The sequence below is a fragment of the Nothobranchius furzeri genome, chromosome 3 (genome assembly GCF_043380555.1).
Source record: "Nothobranchius furzeri strain GRZ-AD chromosome 3, NfurGRZ-RIMD1, whole genome shotgun sequence".
Classification (NCBI taxonomy): domain Eukaryota; kingdom Metazoa; phylum Chordata; class Actinopteri; order Cyprinodontiformes; family Nothobranchiidae; genus Nothobranchius; species Nothobranchius furzeri.
The window spans coordinates 72,600,317-72,610,930 of NC_091743.1; the positions used below are offsets into that span (position 1 = coordinate 72,600,317).

General features: G+C 43.9%; 1 protein-coding gene across 17 annotated transcripts in view; it reads left to right on the plus strand.

Annotated features, from left to right (window-relative positions):
• Positions 1-10,334, plus strand: part of ptprt (protein tyrosine phosphatase receptor type T) — a 345,765-nt gene extending 335,431 nt beyond the window's left edge. For 16 of the 17 annotated variants that reach the window (XM_054732027.2, XM_054732015.2, XM_054732030.2 and 13 more), the window contains 8 exons: positions 1,225-1,360; positions 4,773-4,922; positions 5,069-5,242; positions 5,322-5,453; positions 5,881-6,006; positions 6,538-6,701; positions 7,068-7,203; positions 8,813-10,334. In XM_054732027.2, the coding sequence (XP_054588002.1) occupies positions 1,225-1,360; positions 4,773-4,922; positions 5,069-5,242; positions 5,322-5,453; positions 5,881-6,006; positions 6,538-6,701; positions 7,068-7,203; positions 8,813-8,866 (1,072 nt within the window). In that variant the 3' untranslated portion in view covers positions 8,867-10,334. The remainder of the gene's footprint in view (positions 1-1,224; positions 1,361-4,772; positions 4,923-5,068; positions 5,243-5,321; positions 5,454-5,880; positions 6,007-6,537; positions 6,702-7,067; positions 7,204-8,812) is intronic. The other variant, XM_054732036.2, reaches the window with a different exon arrangement.
• The last annotated feature ends 280 nt before the right edge of the window (positions 10,335-10,614 follow it).

Genomic DNA, 10,614 nt, shown 5'->3' on the forward strand with positions numbered 1-10,614 from the left:
ATCATGTATTATTGTTTCCATTCTAATAGCATAAAAGGTGTTTGTTGTATTACTTCTAAGTTACTGCTAGAAGTGACTTGTTTTGGTGGTCACTTTTTGTAACAGGTGTTACAAAAGAATCAGATTTTATTCAATTGTTATTTTTATTTATTGCAGCATTTTGTGACTCAAATATTTGTGACTAACGGCTGAATCGAAGCCACCAGGCTGCTTAGTAAGTCGTTAATCTCCACTAGAGAGCTACAACGTTAAAATATGACTGATTAAAGCTGCTGGAACTAATGAGACCTTTTTATTATTTATTACACCACTCAATTGTAAACAAAACCTCAAGTCAACCAGAAAATGTGTGAAAATGTCAAATAAAAATCCAGTTAGATGAGTTAGTTTCATCACTAAACATCTGTTTGTATCACATAATGCTAACATGCAGCGACAACTGTTGGTTTCTATGAGAGGAAAGTTCAATAAACTCGACTCATGAAATGACAAAGTTCATCCAGAGTCAGGGAGAGGGGGATCGCCGGCGGACGCCGACGTGTAAACAGATAGCCAAGGAGGAAGTATGTGGACGGACAGGCAGGAAGTTATGACAGTCACTTCCAATTTCCGGGGGCACTTTAACACTGTTGGCCTGTGTCATGAGGCGTTCATACACACACACACACACACACACACACACACACACACACACACACACACACACACACACCAGTATTCTGGTCTCCACATTAATCACTAAGGCTGACAGGTAATCTGCCGAGGCGCTCCCTCCTTTTCTCTCTCTCCTTCCCTCTCTGCTCTTATCTCTCCTTCTGTTTCCCTCCTCTCTGTAAACTGTCAGGATTGCAAAGTGAAAGATGGGTCTCCTGCCCCTTCCTCCTCATCTTCATCGCTTCAATCGGCTCCCATTTTCCTCCTCGCTGTGATGATCACGGCAATCGCTTGGAGTCGTAACCTCTTCACACCATCCCATGTCTTCCTGTTCAGTCCATCCCTCAGTTGGTCACATGACTGAAAGAGGGCAACAGTTATTTCTTGTTTTTAGTATAAAGCTTTATTTTAAAACAGAAAGTGTAGCGAAACATCAAAAAACTAGAGAGGCTGATGGTTAGGGTTAGGAAACTTAGATTGTAATTAGTTTTTTTTTCTTTCTCTAACTCGGAAGAATCTCAGCAACACTTTTAAACCATTTCAGGAAATGTTTTTGTTGTTTTTCTGCAGCGCCGGCGCCGGTAGGACGGGCTGTTTCATCGCTGTGGACATCATGCTGGACATGGCCGAAAACGAAGGAGTGGTGGACATCTTCAACTGCATCCGAGAGCTGAGGTCACAACGGGTCAATATGGTTCAGACGGAGGTGAGGGGACACACACACACACACTAACTGGGTTTAGATAACGGTTTTTAGGTGTTTGTTGGCGAAAACGTAACCCTTTAAGCGCCAAAGTCGCAGAATTGCGACAAGCAGCAATGTTGGATTTAATAAGCCACAGCAGCAGAAATGAGCCCTCATGCAGTTAATACGTTACTCAGCGGGGTGGCAGACACCTGTAACTTCAATCCAAGCAGCATTTGTGGGTGTGTTACCATTCTAACTTTTGGAGTATTCAGAGCTTGAACCCCGACCACCAGTCGCAGAGTCACGGGGGTTGTCAGAACAGTCAGATCGAGTGAGAGCGAGCGAGTGGTAGAGGAAAAAAAACCACAATGCCGAGAGGAATGTTCAGTGCTGACGAAGCTCTTCGTGTAGTACTGGCAGATTCGGATTCGGAGGAAGAATATTTCCTTTCCGAGGATGATCTGCGGTCTTCTAGCGAGACGGAAAGTGTGGCTTCAGCGCGCAGCAACAGGGAGTCTGTCAGCGATAACACATGTTCCGCGTCACCATGTCCGGGGTCGGGGAATGAGACGTGGCGGAGGCCTCGAGCAGCTCGTACCGGGTCTGATCCTTCGCACCACCGTGGCGGGGGTGGGGTGGTGGTGATGGGCCAGTGAAAACTCCGCTGGTGATTGTTTCAGCCCCGGGGGTGTAATCCGCGGGAATTGCAGCAGGAGGGGGAGGAACCGCATGAAAAAAATCACTGCTATCAGGGGGGGTGGCCCAACACAGCCTCAATGACAATAATAATGATAATGGCTGGGTTAGTTTGGGAGAAGAGGAACATTATTCCAAGTGGATCAGGCATTTTGATGAGCCAGTTGGATACTGTGGAGACAGGGATCTCTCAAATTCGGAACACATTGATTTTCTGTCAGTTTTTTTGGATGAGGAATTCTGGACCCTCATCACAACTGAAACTAGCCGATATGCTCACCAGTATTTAGAGAGGGAGGAACTGAAATCTAGCTCCAGATATAATGACTGGTACGATGCAACTGTCCCCGAAATGAAAGCATTCATTGCCATTCAGTTCTGCATGGGGCTTATGGAAAAGCCTGAGATTGAGGATTATTGGGCTGGCTTTTGGCCAACATACACACCTGGCTTCAGCAAAGTGATGTCAAGAAACAGATTTGAGATCATTCTTTCTTTTCTCCACTTTGTAAACAATGATGAGCGTGTGGAAAGGGGCCAGCCAGGTCATGACAGACTGTTCAAGGTGTGCCCCATTATTGAGATGATAATTCCACGCTTTTCATCCATCTATGGTCTGCAGATATATATGTAATATATATGTATGTATATATATATATATATATATATATATATATATATATATATATATATCAATTATAAACAGAATAAACCAAAGAAGGGATGAGTAAAATGTGTTCATGACACTGAAGCACCAAAAACAGTGTTCTTGATTGATACGCAGTAAACACAACAAAATACCAATAAAGTAATAAATATTAAATATATATATAGTTATATATATATATATATATATATAGTTATATATGTCTACATAGGAATATGGATATATGTATCATGAACAATAACAACACTAAGAAAAGACAAAAACATAAAAAAAACTGCAAATGTGATGCAATCCAATATGGCTGTCACCTGATGACGTCATAATATGTGCATTATGTGAGTGAATTTGTTCCTATCACAAAATTTGGCTCATACTGAAGATTTTTCTAATTTAAAATATTCCTCTATCTCTAACCAGATTTAAGCTACAATCTCTTTAAATAGTGATATAAAAATTCATATTTTTCTGAAAAAACTATGGCGCCTAAAGGGTTAATTGATTTCTGAGTGCTGAAGAAAAACTGAGCTCTAATCAGAGCAACAGCTCAAAGGGGGTTTGTGGTCTGTTAAACTAGCTGGAGGCTCACCCTGACCCTCAAACAGACTTTTGGATGAGCTTTCGAGGTGCTAGAACCCTCTCAGAGGATGTCGGTAATGTGAAAGTGAGCTGCGCTCCTCTTGAAACCAAGCTAAATGCATCCTGCCCTGCCTGTTAAATAAGTGTGGGAGCAATTTGTGTCAAGCTGAAGCCGCCATTATAATCCTGCTGCACACAACACAGAGCAATTAATCTTTTAAAAGGCAGAGTGAAGTGTGTGTGTGTGTGTGTGTGTGTGTGTGTGTGTGTGTGTGTGTGTGTGTGTGTGTGTGTGTGTGTGTGTGTGTGTGTGTGTGTGTGCGTGCGTGCGTGTGTGTCCACATGCTTTTGCATGTAAGTGTGTGTCACAAGAGCAGGTAATGGCTGAGCATTCACCTGTCGGCTCAACAGGAAACACATAAGCATTCACCAGAGAGCTGCGGAGATCAAGTTAGAGGCAAAGCAAAAAGAAGGAGACAAACTTCTGAGCTGATAGTTGGACCAACAGCAACTGATTAGCGTGACTGGCTGTTGCTGCAGCTTTTCATAGACGTGAATTTATCAGCCGACTCGTAGATATAGGAAAGCACCTTACAACAGTATAAAACAGGAATACAATAAAACACACATTATTGTAAAGGAGCTACACTAACATGGACTCTAACACTGTGTTCAAAGCCAAGACATAAAATGGGTTTATAGCAGGACAGAGCCTAACTATGAATGATCGCTGGTTAAATATGTCAGACAGACACACACCCTCACATCTGCATGTGCCAACCCACCACAGCACTGTCAGTATATAAGTGCTGGTCACAGTCATGCCAATAGCTGAAAAATGCTAGGTCCGAGCTAATGCTAACATCCTTGTTAGACAAATGGAAAACTTCAAAGACGTATGTCGGAGCTCACACGCAACGTTACAGGGATGCACTGGAAATATCCAGAGTGAATGCCAGAGAGAGCCATAGCTTTTCTTTTGAGTCAGCAGGATACAGAACACAGAGTCATCAGTGTAAACCAGCCAATCAGCATGCAGCTTGTTTATTATTCATGTCCTGACTGAGTGGGCTCGTTGCAGGATCCGGCCCAATCCCAAAACTCACACTTGCATCCTTCAATTGTACGATACTGCCCCTGTTGCACCCTTTATCCACACTTCACCCAAGTTTGCATCAGTGTGGGCTTGGGTGAAGTGTATTACCCACAATCCATTGCTGCAGGACAAACGGCTGGAGTGCCTTTTTATATCAACATAGTTCATTTTAGGATGATTAGTTGATGCTCTAAATGTTTCATTTAGGTGTTTCATTCATGATTCTGACATTACAATGTTTAGTCTGTAGTAGCACACACACACACACACACAGTTTCTGTGTCATTTCATGCTGCTGCTCTGAGAAACTCCAGGTAAGTTGAGAGATCAGGTTCAGGTGCGAGCAGCCTAACCCAGAGGGTTGTTTTTGACCTTCGGAGTTGTTTGTGTTCCAGGAGCAGTACGTGTTTGTTCATGACGCCATCCTGGAAGCGTGTCTCTGTGGGAACACCGCCATTCCTGTGTGCGAGTTCAGAGCTGTTTACTACAACATCAGCAGGCTGGATCCACAGACCAACTCCAGCCAGATCAAAGATGAGTTCCAGGTGAGCACACACACACACCTCCAGGCTCAAGTCCATCTTTAACCCTCTACATGTGTGTTTAAAGGTTTGAGCTCGTGTTCCTGGGGATTCTGTTGGCTTTGATCACTTTTCTAAAGATTTTAACTCTTTGATCTTAAATCCGTCAGACTCTAAACATAGTGACCCCTAGAGTCCGCCCAGAGGACTGCAGCGTGGGTCTCCTCCCCCGGAACCACGATAAGAACAGGAGTATGGACGTCCTGTCGGCTGACCGATGTCTCCCGTTCCTCATATCTGTAGACGGCGAGAGCTCCAACTACATCAATGCTGCCTTAATGGACGTGAGTTCAGCTTTAAGTTCAGCTTTGACTAAAAGATTCTATGTAGTACTAATTTGTTCTGGGTCCATGTTCGCCCCAGAGCCACAAGCAGCCAGCAGCCTTCATCGTTACCCAGCATCCTTTGCCAAATACGATGGGAGACTTCTGGAGGCTGGTGTTTGACTACAACTGTTCCTCCATCGTAATGCTGAATGAGATGGATGCAGCGCAGGTAAAAACGCATTTAACTATCGATTATTTGGGGTTTAGAACAACAAAGATCCCATCCATAAGTACCAGCAAACCTCATGAAGGGAGCTCGGTCAGTTTTATTTACTTTGACAAAAATCTGCAGCTTATTTGTGTTAAAACTGGTTTATTATCCTGGTTAAGAGCAAAGGTTTAGCTGTTTTTGTTAACCTTTCTTTAATGTTGGGAGTTTGTTAGGATGGAAAAACGACACTTCATCTGTTCTGTAGTGAGATTTTAGTTGGAATGATGGAAGTAAGAACGTTCTCTAGTGGTTTTATCTCTTTCATTCAGTTCAGGTTTCAGCTCACTTTGCACTGATGAGTGACTGAATATGAACTCTTTAATCTTTTACCACCTGAATCATGAACAACTTCCTGTTGCTCATGAGAAATCTTATGTTGTAATAGTTGTGTATGCAGTACTGGCCGGAGAAGAACTCGTGCTGCTACGGTCCGATTCAAGTGGAGTTCATATCCGCGGACATCGATGAAGACATCATCAACCGAATCTTCCGGATCTGCAATATGGCGCGGGTATGGGTCAGAGCCGGGTCCAACCCGTTTACAGAACAACCTTGCCCCTAGGGGGCGATATTGTCCTCATTAGTGACAAATCTAAATACAAAAACATCTTGACTAAAGTTAACAACTTCCTGTCGGGTTTGATCAGTTTCACAAATTAGAGTTTAAAAGAGCTGTGAGAGGCGGAAGAAGGTTCTGGTGCTGCAGACGAGCGAGTTTATGAGCTCCTACAGAAATCACGGTGAAGATTCTGTCAGACCAGGTGTTACGACTCTTCTCCCCCACCAATACCACGCCATCTTTCTCAAACCCATCACCTGTGTCATTGCCATGACAGAGTCTGCATCACCAACCACTAAAGCCAGTAAATGAAGGACACAATACCCGATAGGTCATAATGAACAAAGAAAGTTTTATTGGCACATTTGTTTCTATCTCACCACACCTATAGATATTTACCATTATAGAATTATTGTCCAGCACATGTTTTATACTTCCTAGAGCCCCATCGTGACATCCTGGTGTTTCATGCTTCCTTCTCAGCCACAAGACGGTTACCGCCTGGTTCAGCACTTCCAGTTCATTGGTTGGCCGGCCTACAGGGACACGCCCCTTTCTAAGCGCTCCATCCTCCAGTTGGTGAGGAGGCTGGCCAAGTGGCAGGAGCAGTACGATGGAGGAGACGGGAGAACGGTCGTCCACTGCCTGTGAGTAGAAGAAAAGATCAACAGAGTCTGTTTTCACCTCACAAAGCCACGCAGGATTAGGATCAGTACCTTCATATGCTGTCCTATAGAGGCTACCGACCTTTTATTAGATTTATGGTCAGAGGTGAGGAGTACAATAATTAAAAATGTTTATTTCATGGCCAGGGCTAACACTGATCACATCCATTGCTCTGAAGAGTTGATAGTAGAACAAACTTCTTCTGTGAAGGATGTTATGTACAGATGTGTTACCTCATCCAAAACAGCTGCTTCATGAACAGATTAGTACATTTTACGTGGAGACATGCTAGTCGGTAAAACTGTAGCGTGACTTGTTATGGCTCACCTAACATGTTTGCTCTGCAGCACCGGTGGAGGACGTTCTGGAACATTCTGTGCCATCTGCAGCATCAACGAGATGATCCAGCAGCAGAACATTGTGGATGTTTTCCACACCGTGAAGACACTGAGGAACAACAAGACCAACATGGTGGAAACGATGGTGAGTAGCTCGAAACCGGTGTTACCCCTCATATGAAACACATACAGTCTGGTTTCTGTATGGCTATCTGCTACAACAAATAACCTGGATGCACCTCGTTGACCCATGTGATTCCACCTGTGGAAACTTTCCAGAGCTCTCGGCATCTGGATCTGCACCACAGCTGGTGCGATTTTTGGTTCATAGGAAAGCTGTACAGAAACTAGACCACACCTGCTGTAAACAACAGGGTATTTGCGGGTCCTTAAAAAGTCTTAAAATAGCTTTTCCAAATTTAAGGCCTTGAAAATCCTTAAAAATGACAAATAATCCTTAAATACAGTTTCCAAAGGTCTTAAATTACCAAAGACCCAATAAACAAGATTATTGTATTTCTATGACATTTTCGTGAATTTCAGCATTTTTTGTGTACGATGTTGGCGTAAGCGGAACCGTACACATTCAGTTGGTTGAGAAAGGGGACTATTTTTAGATGAGCACGTTAGCTGGTTAAGCTAGTGGGAGCTTGCGCCATGGAGAAGTGCAAGTTTAATGGTAACTGGATGGCTAATCCCACGTTTGCGACGTGGTTAGCACCGGTTCCAGACAATAGCTTAAAATTAATTTAAAAATAGCTTAAATTTGGATCTGGATCGAAAGGAGTCAGTTGAAGTGGTTTGGGCAACTGGTCAGGATGCCTCCTGGACGCCTCCCTGGCGAGGTGTTTCGGGCATGTCCTGCTGGCAGGAGGCCCCCGGGTCGACCCAGGACACGTTGGAGAGGTTACATCTCCAATCTGGTCTGGGAACGCCTTGGGGTCCTGCCGGAGGAGCTGGTGGAGGTGGCTGGGGAGAGGACGGTCTGGTGCTCCCTAGTTGCGATGCTGTCCCGCGACCCGGACAAGCAGAGGAAGATGACGACAAGCTTAAATTTGGTCAAAGTGGCCTTAAAAAAGGTCTTAAAAAGTCTTAAATTTGGCTCCCTTAAACCTGCAGATACCCTGAAACAAGGCTTTAGGCCAATTGCATGAATGTAAGATCTGCAGGTGTGTTTGTGTCCCAAACTCTGGTCCTCGAGAGCTGCTGTTCAGCACGTTTTAGTTGTTTCACTGCATCAACCATCAGTGATTAACAGGTTTCTGCAGCGCTTTACAGCCTGCTGAATAAGGACCACAGTCAGAGACACAAACACACATTTAGAAGCTCCACTCTAACAAACAGGTGTGTTGAGGCAGGAAAACTAACATTGATCCTTTTCCATCAACTGTAGCCTAAAGCCTGATTTATGCTTCTCCGTCTGCGTCAGTGCGGAGACACGCAACGCCATTATCCGTCCTTGCGTAGGGCTCCGACAGGCATGCAAGTACGTACGGAGTCGAGTCCACTTTTTTAAACATCCGTCGAAAGAGACAGATTACACAAGCTTGTGATTGGTCAGGACGCCGCTGTTGTTTACAGCACCGCCATTTGCCACACTCTCCAGGAGACGGAGAAGTAAAAGAGCAAAACGCTTCCGTCAATCCGTGCGTGTCTGTCCCTTGCGGAGCTGACGGAGAAGCATAAACCAGGTCACCATGTTGTAAATCTGACGTTTGTAACCTTTAACACTAACCAGTACCCACCCCCCACAGGAGCAGTACAAGTTCTGCTACGAGGTCGCTCTGGAGGCGCTGAACTCCTTCTGAGGAGGCATGTCTGACGCTGATGATCGTTCTTCACTCAACAATGAGACACAACGTGCTTCATGTTGACCTGAATTCAACCTGTGGTCCGTGTGTGTGTGTGTGTGTGTACCTATACGTGTGCCTGTATCACACACACACCCTGTACAGAGGAGGAAGAAACACACACGGCTGTTTTTTATGAGCGTGTTTGTTTCGAGGAGAACTCCACATGCTTGTACAAAGAAAAAATATGAAAGTAAATAAGACGTTAAAAAAAGTCACCTTTTTCTTTGTTCCTTCGCGGCCAGTCTGTCATGTGACTCTGTACAGTTTTCCTTTTTAGATGTACTCTACGCTTTGAATGTTGTTTCCCTCTGAGGGCTGGAAGCACACTGGAAGCTTCTGACCTCCATCTGTTTAAATTCATGATGACCTCATTAGAGCCAAGACCAAACAAAGCGTGTTACTTCCCCTCTCAGTTGATGTGGACATTTTCTAAAGTTTTGCATCACAGAAACACTCGACTTCCTGCTGCTGGTGACTTAAATATTCATAAAATAAGGTCACATGACCTGGGTGGGGGGTTATGAGATCAGAGCTGATCTCAGACTAGCCTTTAGCTCATCCAAGAATGCTAACATGTAAAAGACATCAACGTGAGCTTTGTCTGACCTTCTGGACACCAGAGTAGCCCGTCCCCCTCCACTGATGATGTCACCGAAGCCTCCAGTGTGCCTCCACCGTTCCTGTAAATAAGAAAAGAACCACAGTCAAACAAACAAACACCAGACGTTATTTCATCCTTTCATTTGATTTGGTTTCCTTTAAAGCGTCCAGCTGCAGGCTCCTCCTCCTGAGACGCTTCTAGAAGGTTCATTTCTACATGTGCTGAAAAACTAAATGTAGCTTCTTCTTCTGTGATTAATTATGTGGATTTAAGAGGAGGATAGAGTTTGGTAACCCCCTCCCCTCCTTATATCTGGTGCATGTCTGGCTCGCTGAGCAGCGTTAGCATGTGGACAGCTGTAAATAGAGAAAAGGCCAACATTTTTTCACTATTTTTGCAACTAAAGGATTTCATTCTTTCATGTGTTCAAGCTTGGCCATGAATTAGTGACATTGATAAACTCAGTCAAGTGTCCTTGATTTCCATCATAAAGCCATGAGATGTTTTACTGCTGAGCTCCTGAACGGGTCAAAGTTCAGGCCTGACTTGGACCCTCCGGTTCTGTTCTGGAGTCCCACCAGGCTCCTTATTGGACCTATTGAGATGTGAATGCCTGAGCATCTCATTTCACAGAGGCTTTTATTATTTTATGACCCTTAACCTGTATGATTTGTTTTTTAATTTCCCAGGAATTCTACTTTTTTCGTAAACTGGATGATTACTCGTCTAAGTGCTGTTTAGATCGGGTGAGGCCATTATCATTGGTTGTTTAGTTGTTTGAAATGTGGTTAACAGTAAATAAAGGGACCAAAATGTTGAAAAGGCTCCATGTTTTTCTTCGATAAACTCCTGTCAGGTGTTCAGATCTAAAATGAAACCAGATGTTTAATAGTGAAATTCAGCTTTAAATATGTATACTGAGGCTCTTTCTTTCTGGAGTTACCTTGGGAAGCTTATTAAAATAAATATTTTATACATTTAAAGGTCACACTTCCTCTTGACATCTCAGTAAAGCTGTGTCATGGTTCTGAGTTGAACCTCCTACACACGGATTTTCCCCAGCAGCCACCGTATAAACATTTGGTTACATTCAAACAAAAAG